General features: G+C 39.7%; 2 protein-coding genes and 2 long non-coding RNA genes across 20 annotated transcripts in view; 2 read left to right on the plus strand and 2 right to left on the minus strand.

The window, feature by feature from the left end:
* On the plus strand, positions 1–13,244 carry Bbc (choline/ethanolaminephosphotransferase 1 bbc). Of its 7 annotated transcripts, XM_077410468.1 has the most exons (11): positions 1–662; positions 1,538–1,685; positions 1,763–1,885; positions 1,967–2,070; positions 2,939–3,073; positions 4,263–4,397; positions 5,819–5,950; positions 7,199–7,357; positions 7,440–7,565; positions 7,649–7,787; positions 11,665–13,244. In XM_077410468.1, exons 1-11 carry the CDS (start codon positions 426–428, stop codon positions 11,739–11,741), a joined length of 1,515 nt encoding a protein of 504 aa, XP_077266594.1. In that variant the 5' UTR covers positions 1–425; the 3' UTR covers positions 11,742–13,244. The 7 variants fall into 7 exon arrangements, with proteins under 7 accessions (XP_077266594.1, XP_077266588.1, XP_077266589.1 ...); XM_077410462.1 differs by lacking the exon at positions 4,263–4,397 and having other exon boundaries at positions 3–662; XM_077410463.1 differs by lacking the exon at positions 2,939–3,073 and having other exon boundaries at positions 3–662.
* On the minus strand, positions 5,265–15,287 carry LOC143899828 (uncharacterized). The gene is made up of 4 exons (XR_013257608.1): positions 14,708–15,287; positions 6,495–6,569; positions 6,300–6,418; positions 5,265–5,959 (listed from the first exon to the last, which is right to left on the minus strand). It is a non-coding gene; the product is annotated as an uncharacterized LOC143899828 (long non-coding RNA).
* Rab3-gef (Rab3 GDP-GTP exchange factor) overlaps positions 15,250–26,179 on the plus strand; it is a 25,912-nt gene continuing 14,982 nt past the window's right edge. For 5 of the 10 annotated variants that reach the window (XM_077410394.1, XM_077410395.1, XM_077410399.1 and 2 more), the window contains exons 1-15: positions 15,250–15,384; positions 18,868–19,096; positions 19,241–19,409; positions 19,488–19,653; positions 19,964–20,156; positions 20,550–20,707; positions 20,849–21,149; positions 21,281–21,613; positions 21,723–21,755; positions 22,126–22,247; positions 22,469–23,199; positions 23,402–23,640; positions 24,070–24,267; positions 25,520–25,903; positions 26,035–26,103. In XM_077410394.1, coding sequence (XP_077266520.1) covers positions 19,001–19,096; positions 19,241–19,409; positions 19,488–19,653; positions 19,964–20,156; positions 20,550–20,707; positions 20,849–21,149; positions 21,281–21,613; positions 21,723–21,755; positions 22,126–22,247; positions 22,469–23,199; positions 23,402–23,640; positions 24,070–24,267; positions 25,520–25,903; positions 26,035–26,103 — 3,192 coding nt within the window. In that variant the 5' untranslated portion in view covers positions 15,250–15,384; positions 18,868–19,000. The remainder of the gene's footprint in view (positions 15,385–18,867; positions 19,097–19,240; positions 19,410–19,487; positions 19,654–19,963; positions 20,157–20,549; positions 20,708–20,848; positions 21,150–21,280; positions 21,614–21,722; positions 21,756–22,125; positions 22,248–22,468; positions 23,200–23,401; positions 23,641–24,069; positions 24,268–25,519; positions 25,904–26,034; positions 26,104–26,179) is intronic. The other 5 variants (XM_077410397.1, XM_077410403.1, XM_077410396.1 and 2 more) reach the window with 4 other exon arrangements.
* Positions 15,839–18,855, minus strand: LOC143899825 (uncharacterized). Of its 2 annotated transcripts, none has more exons than XR_013257605.1 (2): positions 17,971–18,855; positions 15,839–16,122 (listed from the first exon to the last, which is right to left on the minus strand). It is a non-coding gene; the product is annotated as an uncharacterized LOC143899825 (long non-coding RNA). The 2 variants fall into 2 exon arrangements; XR_013257606.1 differs by lacking the exon at positions 17,971–18,855 and adding an exon at positions 16,212–17,962.

Here is a 26,179-nt window from a genome sequence, read left to right on the forward strand (position 1 = left end):
CGGCGCGGCGGCCGGTCAGTTTCCGGCCGTGGCGAGTGGCGAGTGTGGCGACACGGCGACAGTGTGCCCTGCCGTGTGCGCCGTGCGGGATTGTGCGAAGTGCGAAGAATGAAGAATGCGGATGCGGAGTAGTGCGGAGAGCGCGTGGAAATGTACGCGTAACGCGACGGTCGCTTGTTATGTTTGACCGTCCCACCGCGGGTGATCACGGTGATAGTGCGCCGCGTCGTCGTCGTCGTCGTCGTCGTCGCGTCTCCGACGTCCCCCCCGTCGCAGCTGAAATCTCCTCGGCAACCGGATCCCGCGGGTCCCATCGCGCTCTTCCCGTCCTCACCCTCGTCTCCCTGCCGTTGCCCTCGGCGCCCACCACGGTTCGGTGACGCGGCGTCGTCGAAGCGACCCTGCGCGCGGCCCGCAGCAGAAGCATGCAGTTCTACAAGGACAGGCTGCTGTCGCCGGGCCAGCTGAAGCGGCTGAGCGAGCACAGGTACAGCTGCACGAGCAGCAGCCTCCTCGACGGCCTCCTGCAGCCATGGTGGGACTGGCTGGTCAGCAAGGTGCCGCTCTGGCTCGCGCCCAATCTCATCACCGTCGTCGGCCTGATCATCAACATCGTCACCACCCTGATCCTCATCTACTACAGCCCGGACGCGAGGGCCGAGGTAGGCCCCGACCTTCAAGGGCTTCTAAACTCGCCTAACCTGTCCCCTGTCGAGCTTCCCCGACGATCGACAGGAGGGAGAGTCCACCGCGTTCTTCCTGGCCCTCCCTGACCGTCGCCGTATCTTCGCCGTATCTTCGCCGTGACGCGTACTTACTTTTCTTATCGCCCGTGTTTGTAGAAAGAAAATGACTTCTCCTTCCCGATTATTGTACCGTACACCGTACGTCAAACGCTGCGCGTGTATTTAGAAAGTATGTCTGCTGTGACGGTTCTGTTGACGTTTTAAAGTATTTCACATTGCTCTACATTATCCAAATTTTTTTGTAAATGAAAGAGATAAAAAAAAATCCTTGAATTGAGAGTTTTCTAACGTCGATGTTAATTATACGCAAATGTGAAGTCACGAATCAGAAGATATAGCTCCTACAAATGTTTGAAACAATTTTGTATTACTTCCTGCTTTTGTATGATCTTAATTTTACCGGAGCAGAACGATGTCTTGCATCGTCGAACTGCATTTGAAACTAGTTTGATCAGTTTGTTGATAAATTCCGCGCGAAAAATAAATAAGGATGAAAGATGTTATCGCAAATCATCCAGGAGTCAATTTTCTGATTGAACCCAGTTCGAAGAAGTGGTGTCACCAGTTACCAGTATGCAAATCAGAATATATAATGAGTCATCAATTATTGGAGCGGCAAAGTGCTTTGCTCTTACATAACCCCACTATTATTATTATAAAACTGAATGCCATCTATGCAACTGCATTCAAATGTATCTTAACTTTAGAACATTTGAGCGAGCGTATCTTTACAAAGTAAAGTAGAATGTATCTTAAAATCGGCTAACGTAGCATTATATTTTTTTTTTCAGCCACCTAGATGGGCATGTTTTTTATGCGCACTTGGTCTGTTTATATATCAGAGTTTAGACGCTATCGACGGTAAACAGGCCAGAAGAACTGGCACGTCTACACCGTTGGGCGAGTTGTTTGATCATGGATGCGATTCGATATCGACAGGTACATAAACGTTGCACCGTTACTTATCTTGTTTTTTAGAAATTATTTTTCAACTAGTGATATTTTCCTATTTTTAGTGTTTGTAGCTTTGTCGGCGTGTATAGCTGTACAATTAGGATTCTACCCAATGTGGATGTTTTTCCAGTGTTTCTGCGCCATGACGCTTTTCTACTGCGCTCATTGGCAGACCTATGTGTCAGGTATTTTCAATTTTATATGTAAATGAAGCAATGTAGCAAGCAGAATTGTATATTTAATTTTATTCATCTAAAACTTAATAGGTTCCTTGAGATTTGGTAAAGTGGATGTAACGGAAGCACAGTTTACAATCATAGCTATTCATCTGATTTCTGCAATCTTTGGTCCACAAATCTGGATGATGGAGGTTGTATCATTTTTAATTATGCTCTCTGTATTATACACGGCAAGAATATCTTGTGTAGCAGTTGATGGAACACATTTTATATCATTTTTTAGCTTTCCGCACGGCTATAATTTGACAAACGGGAAATACCATATTTTGTTTTGCTTTTTTTTTTTTTTAAAGCATGATCACAAAATTATTCTAAATTGTTGCCAATGCAAGGTATTCGTTTAACTATACACACGCTATTATAGCTGCTTATACTACGCAAGGCGATTCAATTTTTATGCAAATGGCTTATATATAGCAATATTTTCGTCAAAGATAAAATTGAATACCTTGATACTCTAATCTGTATTCTAAGAAATGCAATTTATAGTACAAGCAAAATTATCGAATCTTTGCTTATGTTACTATGAGTTTCACATTCTGTGGTAAGTAATTTTTTGATAAGTAGGCACACATACATTTGTCATTATAGAATCCATATAAAAAAAAGTAGTAGCTCATTTACATCAATAACATAATCCTCTCAAAGTCATTTTTATCTGTTGAGTATGTAAAGTATACAATATTATTTTATTAACCCCATGTTAGTCTTCTTTACAATTAGATACATAAAATCCTCAGTGACCCAGGGGATTGATAGAATATCTCATTATGTTATGAATGCTCAATTTCTTATAATTTTTACCTTACGTAATATTTTTTACATACATATACAATGGTCAACACACATATTATTAAAACATTACAACTTACACTTTGCCCTGCAAATTACCCGAAAGATTTTTGCCTTGAAAGATTTTACCTTGGCGTCCATGACACATGCTAAAATTAATGAAACAATATTATATATAACGTTATTTAATAAAGGTATTTTTTGCAGATACCATTCTTAGATGGTTTTATGTTTAAGTATTTGTTAGGAGTTATGACAGTGGTGTGTGCACTGGCAAATTTGTATTCCATATTTTCGGTGATTTTCACCGGAGGAGTGGGCAAGAATGGTTCCACTGTGGCTGTAAGTCTGTTAACTAGAATCTTTTATTGAACATGCAGAAATGGGAGCAGCATGGCATGAGGAGCGGCGCTGAGATTACTTCTTTACTGCAAAATATTTACTGAGTTTTAACACGCATTTTTACTTTTGGTATTCCCTATTAAATTATGCCCCCCCCCCCTTACACTCTTGTTTTCGACAACCCTACATCCTGCGATTCTCATAATGAATTGTATGTGCCATTATATGACTATAATTGTACTTGTTCCGTATGTAAATTCGTATTTCTCAAACGTTCAGCAAGTCGTTAGTGTTTCGTGTTTCAATATATTGTAAAAACACTGAGTTGCAAAAACTTATTTTTTTGATACAAAAATGTGGTCTTTTCCAATGTAAAAATTAGACATAATCTTATGTGTGTCTTGTGATGTTATATTTGTGACGAAAAATCATATGACTGCATCAGCTTCTTCATAAATACATAATATTGCTCTTTTGAAACAATTTCAAATCAGAAAATTTTTTTGAATCAATGGTTTAAGAATTTTAACAGTATAAATTTTTGTGTTACGGTTGCGCTATTTAATGAGTGAAGGGTAGATTATACGACTAATACATATGTTATATTTGTACATGATGAATAATTTATTTATAAAAGTAAAATATATTGCCGCTATTATTAATTAATTTTTTATAACTCTGTACATAAAAGTATTTGAACGTAGATGATCTTGATTTCCTCAATAATTTTTAATAAACGTATATTACAGTCTTTTTTACACATACTATGCTTCTGAAGAAAATATAATAAGCCTATTTGTGTTTATAGAGATAAAACACAGCTTGCCAAATTTTTGCACATTAGGTATAACAAAAAACTGGCTTTTCTTCACGTTGCAAATTATGACATATTGAATCATAATGTCATAAAAGGCGAGGTAACTTTTAACATTTGACTTATCGTACTCAAATCAGTCGCCTTCTTGCCTTACAATCGTGCAGTTTTATCACAAAAAAAAACAGAATGTACCGCATGCTTATACATGCAGTAAATACGACCACAGATAGAACTAAGCCCATCCAGTATTGTGGCAACCGAGAGATAAAATTATAACAGTTTGCACACACATGTATAGGCATACACGCACACAAGAACAATCGTAACGAGAGCAATTCTCATAACGAACGAAGATTTTGTCGCTTTGTTTAGATCCCCGTTCTCGGTGTAGGCACGTTGAATAACTACATAGCAATGGTCTTTTACGCAGGCTACGTTCACGTGTTCCTTGAATTCTGTAAAGTCTTTGAATCTGGTGGGATTGGAAAAAACGGTTCCACAATTGCAGTAAGTCTCTTAAAGAAATGGCGTTCTCCTAGAGCAACATATATTTTGCCATTCTGTACAGTAGAAATGTTGTCTATTTGGTACATTTCTTTATCTTTTTTTTTTTCGCTTGCTATCTTCTCTATCGATCTCTTCTACTGGGAAACGTTCGTCGGGTGCTCGATTGGATTACTAAACATCTATGTATGGCCATCTGTATATCTGTATATTAAACCATCAGAGTGATATATCTCGATATTTCGCACAATTTACAATTAAACGCTTCTTTTGTCTAATATAAAATCGCGCTTAATATAACAAGCTCTTCAAATAATCTTTTTGCTCGAGAAATTCTTCTATTAGCATACTTCTCTATTATTACAAGAATTAAATAATTGTAACTTGAATTAAAAAATGATTGATTGTCGATTAAAAAAGAAGATAAGTTAGTAATTTTTACTGACATACGCGAGATTCTATAATGCTATATTTAATTATACAATATATGAAGTTTTATTTACTGTGCAGTTTTTACATCTCGATTTCAATAAACAGGTACAAGATATCCGTTTAACTTAGAAGAATATTCGCACTTATTGAAATTTGCTGTATCCAGTTTATTTTTTTGTGGAGTATGCCTGCAAGAGAAATAGTGTGTGTGTTAATTTATATGTGAAACAAGAAGAAATCAACACATTTATATGTATGACCGAATGCTGCACAGTGATAGCTTTAATTTCCTCAAGTCTCTCTTTTTTAGCTCAGATTTGGATCTCGTGTCACCACACGTTATTTCTTGCACTTATTTGATCACGTGTTCTTAGTATTATAGCAATAAACTCTTTATCCCGCATCTTTATAATTTCAGATAATGTTATTCTTTCTCGATTTTTTTTTTTTTTTTTTTTTTTTTTATTTGCGAAGATTTTAAACGACCAGCTCGCATAGCACGTTGCTCAAGATAAAGGAAGGAGTCTTAAAATTCCATGTGTAAATTTCCGTGCAGATACAACAAATGAAATTTCTGGATATAACAAAAAGAAAACGTGAAAGACTTGTTACAATACGAGTACGAACAGCGCAGCCAGAATTTATAGAAATAAATATAAATAATAAAAATTATTCAGCTTTAAATGCGTTTTAAGTAATAGAGCATTTTACCATGTAATATGTAACATTGTATAAATCTGTCCTGTTGGTTTTGTAGCATTATGAATTGTGATTAACACGGCGTTAAAATATAATACGAAATTGTTTCAAAAGTAAAAAAAAAAAAAAAAAAAAAAAAAAAAAAAAAAAAACAGCAAATTTATTTCCCGATTTGTGACGTCACTCATGTGATTAACATGTCAGGAATACGGAGTGTTGGAAAGTCCTCGACACGCAAGGGTATATAGCCTCCGATGACTAATCAAAAGATCTTTTGTGTCGCTCTTATACAGTTGCCATACACTGGCACAGAGGTGAAGGTGTTTCCGTTATGGGCTGCTGTGGGCGTCGCTATTTTACTCGCACAAAGCAGCATATCCGTCATTCTCGCCGGTGGTGTCGGAAAAAATGGCTCCACCGTCGCAGTAAGTCAGCTGAAGAAAAAAAAAAGTAGTGGGATCAATTGTGTAGTGCACAATATTTTGTTTGGTTCTTTGTTTTCAGTTTATGATTTAGGCCCATGCTTTTTGAACGTCGCGTTTTAGGTGTAAAAAGGGTTTGCTTGGAAAGTATTATAGCGAAATATTAATAATTTCGTTACTGAATACACAAAAAGTTGTGCGATCTGAAAATAATTAGTAGTAATAATAAAATAACAGTAGATTTTTGTTCCTTTAAATGGAACGGTGGGCCTAAATCTAACGGTGTCGTTTAAATTATTCATCACTCTGTTACTGTTTTCACTTATGTTAATATTTGTTATATGCCACATACTTTCCCCACAGAGAAATCCACGTACATCCCTTCACCTCTCGCTTGCTCCTTTATATTTTGCAGTTATAGAATAAGTTCTCTCCGATTTTGTTTTTTTAATTTTCGCACGGAGCCGAATTCTAGTATGCACGTTACGAGGCTGAGTAAAGTAGAAGCGTGTAAATTAACAGTTTAATAAAAAATAATGCTATGTACCGCTTATATGTTACTACTGACAATCTCGTACTGATCCCATGATGTTTTGAGTTGATTGCAAGAGATTTATTTTACCTGTACATACATTATAGGTATAGAATGTTGTACTGCATGCGCTAGACAGAGTAAATATTTTGATAATAATTAAAATTACGTTCCTTGATGACTTCACTTATGATAATTTACTTCATGAATTTAATGTATTTGGGATAATTTATCTACTGCATTGTAACTCGAATAAATACAACAATCAAACTTAATAATTTCTCTTTACATATATTAAATATAGACTTTGCTTAAAACTTATCGCATTTTTCTTTTTTCACATTTGCAACGTCTTTCGCACTAGAACGCACATGTAGTAGTGATGTTTTATAATTGTATATCGATTGTAAAACACTAATGTGATTCTATATTTTTGAAGAAATTTTACGAGTACAAAACAGATTTGTACATATGTCTCTACTGTCTCTAGTTTCTGATATATTTTTACGTTGATTGACAAATATCGCACATTTAATTAACATATAAAAAGATTTTAGCGTAACGTTTCTCAAATATATAGATAACGTCTTATTGGATTAAGCATTGGTCTCTGCATTTAATCTTTTATTCTCTTTACAAATGTAAATCTTTGCACGTAGATTTACTATATCCCCTAATATCCTCTTCAGAGTTTCTGCATAAGACCGATTTTATTTCAGGGAACGTCCGTTTTATCACCAATTATACCATTTAGCTTTGTGGTAGTACCGGCTTTTATAATATATAGAAAAAGCGCTGAACACGTCTACGAAAACCACCCAGCTCTGTATATACTTGCGTTTGGAATGGTGGCGGCCAAAGTTACGAATAGACTAGTGGTACGTATGTTAATTATACATCGCGATATAATACCATCTTTTATTCGTAATAATACCAATTTCTTATGATGTTGCTTTCCAGGTTGCTCATATGACTAAGAATGAGATGCAATACTTGGACAGTTCGCTAATCGGTCCAGCTATGCTGTTCCTCAATCAATATTTCAACTTTTTCATCAAAGAATACTACGTTCTTTGGCTGTGTTTCGTAAGTCGCGCACACGCTTGATCTCTGTTCACGACTCTGTAAACTTTCGGGATTACGATGAGTTACGAAACACATATGTTTAGATCTGGGTCGCTGTGGATCTCTTCCGGTATAATTCTCAAGTGTGTCTTGAAATATGCGATCACATGAAGATCAAGCTATTTAGGATACCATTCAACCACCATGCAGGCACTATCCAGGTCAACGCCGCCGAGAAAAATGGTACTAATAGGTCACAACGTAACAGATTGCATAAGAAACATCATTAGGATCGACTGGTGATAATGAATGCTCTGTATGATTCGTGTATAAAGAAATCATGATGTAACCAAGTAAAAACCGCTTGTCAAGTTTTATGTACATAGACGTTCGAACAGTACAGCTCATTTGTTATCACATTTATAATTTATAAACTGTCGTTTCAGGCTAAGAACTTAGAAAATTAATAACAACTTGTGATCAAGGTCTTAGTTGAATTGATTAGCGATTATTACGAATTTTTAGTAAAACGTACCGTGCATCAAAACAAGAGAGTGCCGCCGGATTATGTAATAAAAACGGCACTTGCTTTACACTTATAAGAAAAAAGTGATAAATTATAATTCAGAATGTTCGAGAAGAGAGACATGATATATATTGTATAGATATATATAGCTATATCTATATATATAAACACATATATACATATATATATATATATATATATATATATATATATACATATTTATTTATGTGTGTATATATACATATATAAATTTGTTTAAGGATGTTAAGAGTTTGACATCAACTGCATTAAATTTTTAAATATCGATTTCTGTTTTTGGTATGTCTGATTCGGTATATCTCGTTCATTGTCGTAGGACGTTTGTTATGATATAATAGAAATTATACATCAAATGTGCAAGATCAAAAATCTCTTCATCGTTTGTAGAAAAGTAAGTTTTTCAAAAACTAATATCTAGAATTGCATTAAAAATACTAAATTACTGATTTATATCTTTCTAAAAAGATTTGATTATTATTTTTTTTTTTTATAATTTAGTAACAATATACTGGTAATATTTTTGAACACAGATCTAAACTTTTTTCTTTTTTTTCCCCCTTTTTTCAAAATTTCAATTATTAAATTGAATTTGGTATATATTTACATTCGTTAAAACTTGTAAAGTATATAAAGAATTTTGTTTTAAGTGATGTTTATCGAGTATAACAAACTGTGCGAATTTTATTTTGAAATGTATAGTTTTGGATTATACGGAATGCGTCATGAACGTTTTCTATTTCTGCTTTTATGCGTGTGCCCGGTATGCCCGTGTATTTGATTTAAAAAAATCGTTTTTAATGAGGATACGATGAATTGAATTATATGAGACGTGTTAGAACATAAAGAGACGAAAGACAATTCCGGCTTTACATTAGATACATTTGTTTACTTCTACGTCAATAGATACGACAATAGATACATTTAAGACGAACACTTTATTAAGAAAACATCTTTACATAAGTATAATATCTCTGTGAGAAACGTATTTTAAATATACTTCTACGTATTTTACATGAAACGTTACAAGCAAATGGCAGATACATGCTTAATTCTTATTTGTATATTATATTAACGTGTAATTTTGCTAGTTTAATATTTCCTCTTGATAAATAACGAGTAATTGATAATTTTTATAATAACTGAATTAGATGTAAAATGCAAAACCTTGATGTATGATAGAAACTGTTAATGTTCATAACTTTTTTATTGTATTACATATTCCTGGAAGAAATGTTGCCCTAGAAAAATAATATATAACGAAAGGAATGTTTTCATATTGACAAGATTATCTTAACTGCGATAGCTTTTCTTTAAAATGTGATATATTGGAATTTTTTTTCTCATTTTCTGTCGTATGTTAACAACAATTCCGGAATTGAAGGGAATTGATTACGTTATTGCTATAAATAGATGAAGTAAAATGATTACTTTAATTAATTATGTTTCTTTGAAGACAGTGCTGTACATATAAATATTACACTAAATTAAATGTAATTTTATTGAACTGTACCATATTTCAAATTTCCTTTCAGAACTGTATAATATCTTCTGGATAAATAAGTTTATTATAAAGTGCCAATTTTTATTCTAATTTAACCGGTCTTGTCAGAGAAGCTTCTTTTGAGAAAATTAATTTGTTCAAGTTATTTAATAAAATACATTCAATATTGTTTTTGTGCTCTCCGTTATCTTGTAATATCTAAAAATTGTATCATTTGTAAAAAGGAAAAAAATATATTTATCGGACAAAAATGTACAGTAAGAAATTTTGTATATTGTGCATTTCATTTTCTCTTTAGAGAAAGACAGTTAATAATAATAATAAAAGAATTATTCAGAATATTACGCGGACGATAAATGCATGGTTATGCTTTAGTTTGTTGTTATGCAAAATTCGCTTAAAATGTAACATGGGAAGGTAATATGATTGTCATTGTATGTGAAGAGAGGAGACGGAATCTGTTGAGATTAACATTAGTATTTATTATTCAATATTAATATATTAATTTTTAATATTAATATTAATATTTTTTTATATAGAATGAAAATGCATCGTTATATTCATAAACTTATTACGTATGCCAATATAATGTCGCTCGCATTTACGTGTATTTTATGCATGTTATGAATTGTGAAACTGTAACTTTTTGCACGTTCGTCATCTGCATGTGTTAACTGGTCCCTTTATGCTTATATCTCAAGATAAGCTTTAATTTACCCATACATTTGTAGAATAAAATTGCAACAATTGATACATTTAAGTAGATTAATCTTTGCTCGGTAAGGAAGAAAGAAAAGCTGCTCAAAACTCACATCAAAAGTTGACGTATTATAGATTAAATATTTTTGCAGTCTCTCTCTAGTTTTAGTCAATGTAAAATGAGCAATACTGATATTGCATGGATAACTAATTGTTATTTTAAGAAGCATCTTAAATGCAGTACAACTCAAATAGTCAAGTATGCCACGCTTATTAGATCGCATCGATCAAGAGACCAAGTTTTTTATCGAGAAAGATTTTAATAGTATTTTAATGTTAGTAATACTAAAAAAATATTTTTTCTAGTATTACAAAATATAAATTGCGAATTACCTTCCATGCGTATGAGTGCGTAAGAATTCCGTGTTTTATTTACGTAGGATATATATCAGAATCAAATATCGATATAAATTGCGAATTACTTTCTTTATGTAACAGTATACGAATGGTTTTTCGTTTTTCATTTTTGTAGGATATCGTATATCAGAATTATTTTGCATGTTTTTCTGCCTGCTGCTTGGACTCCTTTGCCCTTTTGCGGGAAAAATTTCAAATATGAAAAATTCCGATCACATTATATATTACTAGTAATTGAAAGGTATGATACATTTCTATATATGTTTTCCTTTTTGTTTTTTTTTTAGAGGGTGCGAACGCGTTTAATTAGTAGAGGAGATGAGACATAGACGATACATAAGATTAATTAGCTTAGATATAATATTGCTAGAAACTGAAGACTTTTTAAGAAAGATACAAGTTTGGCACACACACACACAGAAACAAACGATACTGTATTTGTCTCGGCATGTATCTTACAATTAGACAGGAAACTTAGGTAGGATTCTTCTATGTCCATACATCTTCTTTCCTAATAGAAATGAAAATGTGTCTGAAATCGAGGAACGTAGAAGATGAAAGAGAGTGAATTTTCGTTCTCCAATTCTCTTTTTCTTAATTAATTTATTTTTTTAATTCTCACACGAAGAACGTTTTCATCAAAAGTATAGAAAACGTTCAGTGTTCTATATATGCGTAAAAACTACATACATTTCCCGAGTTTATCGCGAAACGCGAACAAGCGAAGAGCGTTGATTTCGCTTCTACCCTCCTCGATTCTGCTGGGGTGCGTGAATTTTCGCGGGTTTAAATATCTTGGCAAAAAAAAAGAAAAAGAAGGAAAGAAACGGAGGAAACAAAGGGAAACGCCGTGTCGATAGTGTCGTAGAGAGCATTAGAAATATATGTGTCGTACGTTTGTATTCGTTGGTGTGCATGATGACGAGTTTTGTTCACAGTTCACATGACGGTGGAGGAAGAGCCGCTGTTGGACGAGGAATACCATCACGGATCCGACACGGCCGTCGACCTCTGATATATGTTAAGCTTTTTGAGCTATTGGTTTCTCGATCGGCTCGCGACCACGACTTGAAACAACGATCGCGATAACACGGTGCAGGGATTGCGGAATAATTATAGGCTCGCGGGGAATATTGCTGAGCGACACCCGCGCGAGGCCACCGCGCAGCTACGATTGCACGAGGAATGAAACTTGTGTGTCTCATCCATCCCTAAAGATGCATGGTGTACCTCGCACACGTGCTCGCGCGTAGAGAAGAAATCTGTCCCGCACCTCCCTTTTGTACCGCAATATTTTGTACATGTCGTTTCGCTACCACAATACATTTTATAAGTAGTTGTATTAGATTTTGACGGACGGAAGCAGTACGAAGAGCGAGCATTGAGCGATAGAGTTCACTGTTAAATTCGTAGGGTCAAATTGTACTCGATTTCAGTCATTTTTAATCATTCCTACATAAGTCGCCTCCTACTAAAATTAACTAAAACAATGTTAATTTAACTGAACCAAGGAAGTTAGAATAATACTGTTTTGTGTTAAAATGATCAATTTCGACACACACGCTAGTTAAAAAGTAACAAAATCTTATATCTAGCTGACTAGCTCAAAGTATTGGTTTAAGTTTATGTCTAACAAGTGTTGAACCGATAGTGATTGTACCGAGCTACGAGCGAAATCGCTTTATTTTTTCCTGTTATACGTGTGCGCTTGTCAGAGATCGGCTACTTAAATGGCATTACTTAAATGGATGTACAAGAGAAGGAGAGAAGGATATATTACGGGTGTGAAACTTTTTTCGCACGGTGGTGCATTCGACCACCGCGAGCTTGAGGATACTTATAGCTTAGATATACGTAGGAGAGTCGAAATCAACGATTTTTGTCTCGTTATTATCTCGTTAAGAGGGACTCTCGAGAATCCCTGACGAAGCTGATGAAATGTATTCGGGATTGTTAAAGGTAGCACTTTGATTAAACGTATAAGAAGCGATACTCGACTGATTTTTGCCGGCTTGAGCACGATCGTTCGTGACACGCAGGAGCGACTTTCTTTCTTTGCGTGCGACATCGGCAGAAAGCTGTTGGCATCTATTTTATAATAACGAACTATGTAAGCAACGAGAAGCAAACTTCGAAAGCCTGCGGGAGAACGTTAAACATATGTATAAGTTAGTAACACGAAACGAACACTACAGTATTACGAATATGTTAATCGTAGTTCTTCATCCTTTCGCGAGTCTATATGTTTCAATGTGTTTCGATTATCCGCGCGAGAACCTTTCTTTATTCGCATAGATCGAATCTATCGCACTAACGTTTTAGATTTATTAAGTTTCCCCACGAACGCTGGAGATTACTTTTCATCCTGGACGATGATTTGCTAATCTATCTAATCTGTGGTGTTCGCGTAAGGTAATTGCTAACAGGTCCTAAGACACACTCCTATATCTCAAGGGAATCGCGTAATTTATTAATTATAAAATTCATATGGCATTTAATAAAATTTGTACAAGCGCGACGAGTCTCCTCCTTCATCAGATTCTCCCAGTTCGTTCGCGTAAGGTAATTGCTAACAGGTCCTGAGACACACTCCTATATCTCAAGGAAATCGCGTAATTTATTAATTATAAAATTCACATGGCAATTAATAAAATTTGTACAAGCGCGACGAGTCTCCTCCTTGCAGATTCTCCCAGTTCGTCCAAGGTCAACCGTAAAAGTTCAAGCTTAAAACAGCGTCGAAGGGTATTGCTTGTTAAATATGCGTTCATTTTTTTTTTCAACGTCGTTTCTCACTTGGGAATTAAAAAGTGTCTCGTACGAAAGCGTTCTTCTGCCCTCGGCCATTTATTTTTATACACCGAAGAGGAGTGTTACAAATCCCTCATCACGCGTCGCGTCGCGGTTTCCTACGCGTCGGGAACAAAACGTGCTCCGAGTATATTACAAATCGATGGACACGCCTGTCTACACGCGACGGGGAAAGCGAATTATTGGCATGTGAAAGCCACGCGGGTTTCGAAACCAGGCCGCGACCTTTTCCCCGCGATGAATTCCCACGTGGAGGATTTTGAGCGCAGCCCTCCCTCTTTTCCTCCCTTAAATCTCCCCCTTCTGAAAAAAAGACGAACCCTTGTCCTTCGCCCTGCCGTCGGTCGGTCGACCTAGTCGACGTCCCTGGCCCCACAAGGTTCCGGCCCCGTTCCTATACCCTCTCGCGTGCGCGCACCCGGCCCCCTCCTACGTACCCCCGGACGTTCAGCTGAATCTGACGGGGCGTTATTGATCCGGCTGGTGACGACGCGCGAGTACGCCAACCGGGCCACGCGACGTGCCTCTCGACACGCAGGGCCGAATTAAAGAGCTTACTTTTAAGCTCTGGTAATTGGAGAGCCATTTTTTTTCTCTAAAGCGATATTTTTATAGGGTGAAAACGACACGCCTTCGGGCTCGTCGGAGGTGCTTTGCCCTACAACTCGCGATCTCTGTCATTTTTCTCTTTGAATGGACAGATTGAATTTAATGCAATTCAAGTGGATACACTTAAACTTAATGATTGATTAGATTAAGATTGTAGGGAGTAAATCGGGGATATTAGAAATTATCTATCAATCTGGAAATCCCGTTAAAATTCGAAGAGGAGAGACGACATGAAATAATACCTAATAATATGAGAAACGAGAAATAACAATTTTATCACAGCTTTATCCAGCCTTACAGATCATATTTAAACAATTAAGTCCTTAATCAAGCTACTATCGCTTTTAAAATAATTAGAGTAGTATTAGACAGTTATTAGATTTAATTTTGTAATGGGTCATCTTTTAATTTTGCTTTATACAATTAAATTATTATATTTACATATATAAAACGCGATATTGAGAATTCATTAAGCGCGCTGTAGTCGTAGTCAATGTGATAAAATTATCCCCGAGATCCCTGGCGTCGCCAATGAAGCTTAACAAAAGGACAACATCTTACGTTAACAAAAGGAAAATCACTCTACACGTGATCAACGGTGTGCACAAAAATATTTACTCTGTCCACACATATGCGCCATGCGCGGAGACAAAAATATTACACATACGCTCCGCGTTGCATTCTACGCTCTGTAACGAAAAATCAATATACGGTCTAATACGGTCTATATTCTGTACGACAAAGGGAAAAAAAACAGAAATATAATTGAAAGAGTTTAAGAGTCGAGCCGAAGTCAAAGGAGGCTCCGACTGTTCGTCCCTCTCGGCCGCCTCTGCCTGTCACTCTCCGCGGCGGCGAAACGCGGACGGGAGAGAGATGTTCGGACGCGACGAAGCGGCCGCGGCGGGCCGTTAAACGCGGGAAATAATGGAAATTCACTTTCGGAAGCGGAATCGGGGCGGCTTGCGCCGTTACTGGAGGCGGAGGCGCGCATCCGACGTTCGCGTCGACACGTTGCGCCTGCCTGGTACCGCTTCTGGCGAACGATCAGCGTCGTCGCGACGACGGAGCGGCCGCGCGAGGCTCCGGGGCGCGTCGGCGGGGCCGGGGCCGCGCCAGTGCGATATCGCCGTTTGGCTGATACGGAATACCGTCAGCCTGTGCCGGTCGTTCGTGTGGCGATCGGACGAGGACCACCGAGCGCGCTCGTTTTCCGCGTTGATACGCATTGTAAAAACGTAAGTCTCTCTCTCTCTCTCTCTCTCTCTCTCTCTCTCTCTCTCTCTCTCCTCTCTCTCTCTCTCTCTCTCTCTCTCTCTCTCTCTCTCTCTCTCTCTCCCTCTCCTCTCTCTCTCTCTCTCTCTCTCTCTCTCTCTCTCTCTCTCTCTCTCTCTCTCTCTCTCTCTCTCTCTCTCTCTCTCTCTCTCTCTTTCTCGCTAGCGACGGCGACGGAAGTGGAGGAACTCCCGACGTGTTGAGGGCGATCGTTTCCCAATGGAATCGTAGGAGCAATTCCGGGTTTGCGATTAGACGGCCCTGAGGGACGGAAGTGATCCCGAATTCCTCGTTTCTCCCTGCGCAAATTTAATTCCTCCCTTCTCGGGGAGACTAACTAATCTGGGCCGGTCGGCTAATCGAATCTCTCGCGAATCCGAGCGACGCTCCCCGAGCGGACGTCGGAAAGGTGAGACCGTCTCTCCCGGTGGGGTTCGCGCTCGTGCCTCGGGGATCGATGCGGCGATGCAATCTCGGGGACGGCGTAATTGTTCCGTTGTCGCGAATTCGAGCGCGAGGTCCTCGCGAGTAGTCGCTTTTAATTGCGTTTCTCTTCGTGTTCTTGACGGCGGCTACGGGGGAGACCGAGGTTCTCCGGGATATTGAGGTAAAGGCCGAACTTGGAATTCCTTATTCCTCCTTCCTCGTCGTCAATCCGTCGTCGGAACTATAATCCTTCGTCGAAACGTTCCTCCGCAAATCTGTCGAATTAATTAATCGAATTAATAATCAAATTGATTGACCGAATTAATTGGATTTTCGATTTTCGCATGCACTTTCGCGGCCATACAGAGTCACGATCGACGTTCTCTTTCTCCGAGTCAACGTTTACGATCGAAGCCGCTCTTCGGGAGCAGGCAGAACTCGGCGAGGTCGACTCGTTAACTGTCGCGCTCTTATCGAAACGGATCGCCCGCAGGTGTACGTGCCACTTAACGTCGCAGCTGGGCGCGCGACGTCTTTCCGACGTCCGATCCGGGAGTAATTCCGCGCGTCGTTGTTGCCGTTCCTCGCATGCGATATCATTCGCGCCTCGGGAAGAGACGGGCTGAATAATTGATCGCCGCGCGCTCGGAAGCTGAGAGATTCGGTGAATCGTTAAACGCGACCTCTCACCGGACGATGCATCGCCGAGTTTTTGACTAATGAGATCTCATCGCGAGATCGATTTTACAAGTTCAAGTCGTATTTGAGACGCGTTAACGTTTCCGACCGTGTCGTTCTTTAATAATTTTGCCTTTGGATTTATATGAAGGCGGATTTATTTTTGAAATTTTACAGCTAATGTCCATTTCAATGCAGATTAACTTTAATCTCGGTTTAATTGATGTTTTGTCTTTTTCTATAGTTTTGAAAATTAGAAAAGAATAAGTAATAAGAGTTAAGTAATAAGTAATAAGGTAAAAATGGACATGAGCCAAGAAACGGAGTATTTTGCAATCGATACACTGTTAAATTCGTAATGTTAAATTATACTCAATTTGAATAATTTTTAATTATTCCTGTAGGTCGTCGCTACTTCTACTCGATATATGTCGTTAATTCAACTAAATAAATGGAGTTAAAATAATATTGTTTTGTGTAAAAATAAATTTCGACATACATGATAATTGCGAATAACAAAATATTATTTAAGCATTGGTTTAAATTTTATTCTTTAACAGTGTATGCCACTTTAAGCTGCCATGCGTAAAAAAAAAAAACGACCCACGTTTGCAGTCTTTTAGAACGATTAATTTTGCATATCGCAGATAAAATAATTTTATGCATACGCTAGTGTAATATGTGTAGGAGGTTCCTTTAAGGTCAGAGACTTCAGTCTCATCGCGACCTACTTATTTTTTAATGAATTTGAGAGAGAAAATGAGTCTGCGAATAACAAATAACTTTTATAACTTCAAGATTGATTCTCTCAAGTTCTCCATCATCCAGTTTATTCTTTCAAAATTGAAAGATTTGCTGCCAGTGCACGTATTCTTCGCCAGTAACTCGTATTCTTCGTAGAAACCTGAGAATGGGATTTAAATGTGATTTTTTCAGTTTTATAACTTGAACTTCTCAAGTTTCTAAAGAAACACGGAGATCACCGAATGTCGCACTGAACTTTACAATCGATCGCCTTTCTCATAAACTCAAGAAAGAGAAGAGTGTCTCTAAAAGAGGATATCTAAAACAGTGAAAAATCTTTAGAGAGTTTCTCAAACGGATAGAAGATATCCGGAACGAGAACTAAACTCCGAAAGCTCGGAGCTTGGTTCTCGTTCGGACGTCGCCGGAGCGCTCTTTCTCTCTTTTTCCGCCACGATCAAGCCGTCAGATCCGTGCGGGCCGTAATCACTTGTCGTGTGCGATGACGGTGTAATCGAACACGGAAGTACGCGGCTTCGTGCACACGACCCCGTCGTTCCCGTCGTCCGCGTTGCGCCACGGCGCGAAATACGAGACGAGGCTCGATATCGCAAGGCGGAATTAAACATGCGCATGCACGCCCGCGCTTTTTCCCTCGCGTTCCCTTTTGCCCCCGACACGGTGACACAGATATCCCTTACGGGCCTCCGGAATCATCGATCTCCCGAAACCTCCGTCCGGACCGGCGGCTGCCCTTCCGGCCCGTTCTGTCTGTCCGCCCTCAACGATCTCTTCGTTCTCCTCCTTCCTTAGGGAAATTGATCTGTTGTCCAGCATCTCATTTTTGCGACTGAAACGTAAAGATTTTTCAAATGTAAGAATAAATAATATTTCTTTCTTAAATTTTTGGTATATAATTTTCAAATATTAAAATTATTGGATGTTTAATGAAACTTTTATTGACCTAAGGTATCACGAAAATGAGATAACTTTAGTTTAATTAAAACTTCAGAGGAGGGAGCAACCTGTGACGTCGACTATCTGAACTTAAGATAACTTAAGATAATTTTTATAAAGTTTAATTAAAAATATATTATGATCGCCCTCGAGATATTCTTTTGAAGAAAATATTGCCTGGAAAAGCGGGACACGTCACATATAAATTCAATCTACTCGCAAAATTTAACATTATTGGATGTTTAATGATTCTTTATTAACCTAATGGGATTGCGAAAATGAGGTAACTTTAGTTTAATTAAAACTTCAGAGAAGCAATCTGTAACGTTAATGATCTGAACTTAAAATAAATTAAGATAACTTAAGATAACGTTAGCGCAAAGTTTAATTAAAAATATATATAATAATTGCCCTCCAAGATATTCTTTTAAAGAAAATATTACCTCCGCGTTAGCCGAAGAGTACGTCATTAAGGATAACAAAGTAAAAGCGGGACGTGTCACATATAAATTCAACCCGCTAGCCGCTCGCACCCTCGAGAGTAGTTACACAGCGAAAGTTTAATTAATCAGGACTATTCAGCAAATAGCGAGACAGAAACGTCAATTTACTGCAGCCCTCGGTCGACTCTCTATTTGCAGGTGGGATAAATAAGCGAGAGAATGGTGCAATCATGATTCAAGCTGGAAACGACCCTGAGGAGAGTTCAGCGGCTCGGATGTCCTGTATACACTGTATACAACGGTGACACAGCTGCACACGTAGATAACCGCCATGGATATACAGAAGAAATTCCTGTGCCCCCGACTGGTGGATTATCTCGCCATCGTGGGGGCCAGGATGCCCGCTGCCTCTCGTCAGCCCGTCCAGGTATAACAATGAGGAACATTGGAGCGTGTATTCGCATAATTCTATGAAAAGAAAAATAGCTTTAAAAATCCAAAAGCTCAATATTAGGTGTACTTACTTTATAGAATTTTACATTTTACGAAATTTTAATTCCATTTAAAATAGGTCCCGGAGTTGCTACGCAGATATCCGGTGGAGGATCACAAAGATTTTCCTCTGCCTCTGGATATGGTGTATTTCTGCCAACCGGAAGGTTGCAGTAGCGTGGGACCGAAGCGCACGGCCTTACGAGAGGCGACGTCCTTCACCTTCACCCTCACCGACAAGGATTCAGGTTCGTACACGTCCCACTTGCACGTTGCATCGTGATACCGCCAAGGATCCAGTAACAGTAACATTTTGCAAAACGCAGGAAAAACGCGTTACGGGATATGCGTGAACTTTTACCGACCTATGGAGAAAGCGGGGGTCGTGGCTGCCGGTGGGATTTCGCTCAAGAGGGAAAAGTACAACACCACGTTTCGCAGGGAAAGCTGGAGGAAGAGCATGGAAAGAAGCACGGATTCCGCTTTTTCTAGGTGAAATGGCTTAGAATTATTGGCCTCCCTCTGACCTGTATAATAATCAATAGAAAAATTAGAAAAATTAAATCTAAGTATTATATTCACAGAGCACAGTTATATAATTTATACAATTATAAAAAAACAGCGAGAAAAACTTCTTTCTCGAAATTAATTTAAGATTCTAAAAATTTGCCGATTCTCCAGAATCGAGCGAAAATTTGTCGTCGCATATCTAGAACAACTAGAATAATTAGTACGTGACGAATAATTCGCACCTGACAGAGTGTCCCGTTTATAAGACTGTATCTCTAGCCGTTCGTTATAGCGACTATAGGAGCAGTGCGGTGGGTCCTAGTGACTCTGAGAAAGATTGCTCGAGTAGCAGGAGGGACTCGGACACCCCGCAGGTACCCCACGCCCCGAGATTGGAATTCATCGCGCCGAGCGGAGACAGCGAGAGCGGCGGCAGTCATTCCCCTTCGCCACGAGCGTCTCGAAGACGTCAGGTCGATACCACTGTAATATATAACAACATTAACAACATTAACAACATTAACAACACCTAACCTAACCTAACCTTGCAGTCCTTGCACCAGTGTAGCCAGATCGGAGACCAAAAGCCACCCGACTATCCGGGACTCGAGACTCTCGAGGGCCACTCGGTGGGCCGGGCAGTGGGGATACACACACGAAGAGAAAGCACGTACGTGTGCGCTCGGCCGAGGTTTCGTTGGTTCCTGGCTCTCGAGTTGCTCTTGGTCCCCGACGATCGGGTCCCGATCTGGCTACACTGCCTTGCACCTTGCTCTCTTGCAGTCCTTGCACTCGAAACAGTTCTCGCCATTGATAATTAGTTCAGAAAGAAACGCACTGTTCCGTCAATAAGTTCAACGACCTCAATATTCTCGCAGAGGGTTCGCAATCACTCCTTGACCTCGCTATGCATCATTTCGCACCATCCGTTCTTCACGATGTTCCGGGAGTGTCTCTTCGTCCTGAAGAAGATCATCGACGCGTGCAACGAGAGCTTCTCGCCGCAGAAGGTGGGGGCTTCTCGGCAGACCAACAGGTGTGTTTCAAATTGGTTCAAATTTTACCAATCAACTTGTATACAATGCGCTTTGTAATTTCCGAAAAGAAGAAAAGGATCCACGGAAGTGTGTTCAAAAAACTTCTAACATCACTCAACTGAACTTCCCCCTCGTTACAGAGACACGGTATGGAGCGTTCTGACGGGCCAGGCTCTGGGCGACACGCCGTCCATCGTGCTTCACGATGTTCGTGAGATCGAGACGTGGATACTGCGTTTGCTCAGTAGTCCCGTGCCCGTTCCGGCGAAGACGCGTGTCGAGGTTGAGATAATATCATCGAGCATGCAACCCCCACTGTGCTTCGCCCTGCCGGACCACACCAGGTTTTCCTTGGTTGATTTTCCTCTGCACCTGCCGTTGGAGCTCTTAGGCGTCGACATATGTCTGAAGGTCCTCACGCTGATCCTCTTGGAGAACAAGGTGAGCAATTTAGTATAAAACAATCGTTGGTATCGAAAGAACAAATCAATTATATATTTTTCACCAGTGCTTTCTCCGCGTTTTTGAATGCCCAGAGCTATTAGAGAATTGAACGATGTTCTTCTTTTCAGATCGTACTTCAGTCCCGGGATTACAACGCTCTGTCCATGTCGGTCATGGCGTTCGTCACGATGATCTACCCGCTGGAGTACATGTTTCCCGCGATACCCTTGCTCCCCACGTGCATGAGCTGCGCGGAACAGCTGCTGCTCGCCCCGACGCCCTTCGTGATCGGAATACCCGCGTCGTTCCTACTGTACAAGAAGAACTTCAAGATGCCCGACGATATCTGGTTGGTGGACCTGGATAGCAATAAGATAACGGCGCCGAGCTCTTTGTGCGAGGAGGGTTTGCCGCCGTTGCCGGAACCGGAGGGTACCATCCTGAAGAATCATTTGAAGCAGGTAGCGCGATATCGTTTGAGCGGCGATACGAATTTTCGTTATTGACTCTCGTTGATTACGAAGCTAAATGATGAAGAGTATATTTAATGACTCTTTACCCTCATCGCAGGCAATGCAACTGATGGATCAAGTTGGCTCTAGTGTAAATATTTCACCAATACTCTCAGTCCGCTTGGTGGCATACCCTTTTTTCGTAGTTAGTCGCATGCATGATTTATATCACATGTAGAGTCAATTGTAGCCACATACATTTGCTAGTATTATGAAATGAACATCACAATAAAATGAACATTAAATGCAGCAAATACAAATTTATAGCAGTTGAAAAAAAATAATTTCTTTTTCTCGAAGATTGGTAGCTTAGTCGACACTCGGGTAGAAATATTTTGTAGTAGTCTCACCTTTTTATTTGTAGATTGGTAATTTAGTCGAAGTAGAAGTAGCAACGAAGTAGCAATGAGCAACGAACGTTGCAATAAGAATCAATTGCTAATTTATTATTGAATTTTCAGGCGATGGCCAGTATGACAGGTCCTCCATTAGCCCCGCAGGACATATCGCTGCATCTCGCTCGTCTGTCCTTTCAGGTGCCGAGTAGAAGAGAAAGCACGGCCTCCCATCATTCCAGTTTAAGGTATGTAATTATCACTTCTCTTTCGTTAAAATCAACATAACATAAATGTAATTTTAATTGTAAAATCATTGAAAAAAATTCGTGCTTTTTGTTAAATAAAAATTATCAACAGAAGTATTCTTCTATCAATTCTCTATCAATTATGAAATGATATTACTACATTTGAAATGTTTTTACAACGTTGAATGCTAATAAATTATATTAATAAATAAACCCTGCAGTGTTGCTTCGACGAAGCACAGGCCGAGCATTGATCAGTGCGCGCACGTTCAGCATGCCCCAGTGAATTCGCCTGGCATGAGCTCGTCGTCGAGTCCGCCTCGTCGGCCGTCGATGTCGCCGACGATCAGTGGACCCGGACCGGCTGGGCCATATCCGCCGAAGGTGGCCGGGCAGGGGCAGGGTGGCCCGGCGCCCTTCAATCCTTTCATCTATGGAAACGACGTGGATTCGGTGGACATCGCCACGCGAGTCGCCATGGTGCGGTTCTTCAACTCGCAGAACCTGCTGGCCAACTTCACCGAGCACACGCGCACTCTACGGCTGTATCCCCGGCCGGTAGTGGCCTTCCAGATCAATTCGTTTCTCCGGTCCCGACCCAGGAAGAGCAGCTTTCTCAATAGATTTGCGCGCACGCAGGCGGTCGAGTTCCTGGCCGAGTGGTCCCTCACACCGAGCAACGTAGCCTTCCTCCGGGTGCAGACCGGAGTGTTCGATCCCGCGCAGATCGGCGACAAGCCGCGCTGGTACGCGACCAACCTCGAGCCGATCTACTTTCCCGTCTGGGACTCTGGTAGCTCGCTGGCGAACGCCCTAAAGGCGATGAGGGAGCACGAGACTCAGCCGACGGACGAGAGCGGTTCCGACTCCGAGGGCGCCGAGAGCACCAGCTCCTCCTACTCCTCTCTCAGCGACTTTGTCTCTGAGATGGCATCGTCCGATCTGTCGCCAGGTGAGTGTACCATAAAGAAGAGAGCTGCTAATACTTAAATTTCAAGTTTAAAAATAAAGTTTAAAGATAAAGCACTTAAACACATTTATACAATTTATACGACTTATACAATTGATACAACTTATACAATTGATACAACTTATACAATTTATACAATTTATACAATTTAAGTATTTTTAATGTGTTCTGTTACTTTACGCAGGTTACAATTGCCCGCAAGCGACACAGCCTCAACCAATGTCGCTCTCGGTGGATCCGAAGAACGTCTACAATCCACCGAGTTCCCTGCAATATCCGGGAGTGGAGGAGGGCTCACCGGTACGACCCGAGAGCCCGCCGAGCACGTCTTCTAGTCACAGTGACCTCAGTAGCCCGAGCTTTAACAGGGACTCTGAGCTAGAGTTAAATCCGAAAATTCATGAGGGTTCGCAGTCAACTAACGTAAGTGACGACGGTTTCTCCTGCGATCATCTCTCCTCTTATTATTTTCTTTCTTTCTCTTTATATGCACTACCTTTTATATGCTAATTGTAAGTGATATTTTATATCTTATGTAATTATGGTTTACATCGTACGACATAAATCATGTCGCATGCACGACATCAGAATTAAAAAATTGAAAATAATGAAAATCTCTTGATTCCATGTAACGCGATAATAATATCCTAATCTTATAGTAATAAATAATATCATTGATATCATTGAAGATTTCGCATACGTCAAACAATTCACAGATATTTTTCAATTCTGCAAATCGGCGCGCAATAATGATTCGTGCATAAATACGATACCTACGAAATACTTTCATAGCGTTACGTTAAATCTCGAAGTAGCATTTGCGGTGTGCGCTAACGGATAGCTTGATTATAGGATAAAGAGGAGGGTGGTAGCTTTGAGTCAGACTCCGCGTCGACAATAACACAGCGCACTATCCTGAGCGCACAAAGTTCGGTAGGACAGTTCACAGGGATAAGCATGGGATCTTTAGGCACTCAATCTTCGCTCAACGACACTGAACGTCCTACCACACCTCACAGGACCTCGCGTATCAGTAGATATGTCACTCCTGTGAGTCATCTTCATATGTACCTTTAATTCTGTCACTTTCGAATGTCACCTCGGTATCATTTTGGGGGATTGATGCATGATAGAATGAAATCGAATGGGATACCGAATGGAATTTTCGGGGAACGTGTGGAATGTTTGCCTCTTTCGTCTCTTTTTCTCATCTCTCTCCTTCTTCCTTACTCGTATTTCTCGTATTAAAAGTATTGTTTGAGGAGAATGTTAAGCTTCTCGTCTTTGACTTGCATTTTATTTCAAAGGTGTCGTTTTCACGATTATTCCGATAAATCATTCGTTTGAGATACCGGCGTTCGTTTGAGCATCCTTCGCATGTTCACTCCTGAAAACACGAACATAATAAATCCCCATTCACTTCCTATAGCTGTCATTAAATGTAATTGCGTGAGCTCTGTTTATCTGATCTTCAATCTGTACCTCGCACAATTTCTTCTCAGCATGAAACGACGAATAAGACTTATTACGATGCACATATTCTTTTCACTTTATTCTCTGAAGCTACGTTATTGCATATTGATGCTCGTATAATATTATACGTTTCATTCTCATGCGATCGACGCACGTATACGAGAAACGTACATATACAATACATTTACATATACATCTCTTCATCTTCTTGCCAACACACGTCCACGAATTTACGTTCGATTACTGTGAGTTAAAATGAGTTTTATCCAGAAACACGATCGGTATTTTCAATATATTTTACATGTACATGCACTAGAGATGTGATGCACTATTTAAATTATGAAAAGTACGATTTCTCGTAGTTACCACTTGTGTTATCAAGTACAACTTGTTTTATCTAAACTTAATCTATACTATTTCAACGTAATATCTCTCGTTAAAGCATGACTAACTTTATTGTCTCATATATCTTGAATCTTAAGATCAAGTATTTCGTAAATTTTGTGTCGATTAATGTGTAACATTTTCAGAAACGAAAAGCACTTTTCCTATTACAAAAATCTTGGAGTTCTTTCTATTGTTGATCCCGCGTGTCTTAAAAGTTTTCTACTGACGTACAATTTGCGTATTACTAATCTATTAATAACAACATTTCCCAGAGTAAGCATTTTTCTAGATTTTCTGACTTTTACAGTTTCGAGAAAAGGGGTTTTCTTTTTTTAGAGACGCGCGGGATTGGAGAAGATTCGCATCCGATTTTTTCAAGAGGGTTGTTATTTTTTTCACGAAGATAGAGGATAATCACGAACGCTCGCGTATTCTTTTCCAGGTACCACCGACGGGGCCGGGTCTACAACGCCAGCCGAGCGTCGGCAATGTCCTGGCGAGGGCCTCCAGTTTCAGCACCGTCGGCGGGCCCCTCCTGCCGCGGCAAATAAGCGCGGTTACCACCGCCGATCATCATCATCACGAGGTGCCGACGCAGCTTCAACGTCAAGCATCGGCGGGGTCGACGATCATTCCGAAACAGAGCAACGACAGCCCGGTGCAACGGCAGAACAGCGGTGGCAGTACCACCGCTACCGGAAATGGTGTTCTTCGGCAGGGCTCGCAGGGCTCCCTGTTCGAGCAGATCGCCAGTCAGGCGAAGGACCTGATGCGCGAGACTACCAGACAGAGCAGCCAGGACGGGCTACTCGCACACATGGACAAGGTATCGCAAGGAATATGTGTGATAGTAGGATATCTGTTACTCTTTCCTACAATTTTATCGAACGTTACCATTAATTTTTTCTGGATACGGTAGTAGTTATATTTGTTTATTTAACTTACTATTTATTGCAGCTGAAGCATCAGGCGAAAGAAAAAATTACAGAAGCAGGTGAAGACAGTCTATTTGCGCCACTGGAGCAAGTACGTTTTTGCGAAACTTTATATACAAGGCGTACGAAATCGGAATGTACTTATGCTTAATCTGTTTTCTTTATTC

The sequence above is a fragment of the Temnothorax americanus genome, unplaced genomic scaffold, assembly GCF_048541705.1.
Source record: "Temnothorax americanus isolate GAGA-0224 unplaced genomic scaffold, ASM4854170v1 Scaffold29, whole genome shotgun sequence".
Lineage (NCBI taxonomy): Eukaryota > Metazoa > Arthropoda > Insecta > Hymenoptera > Formicidae > Temnothorax > Temnothorax americanus.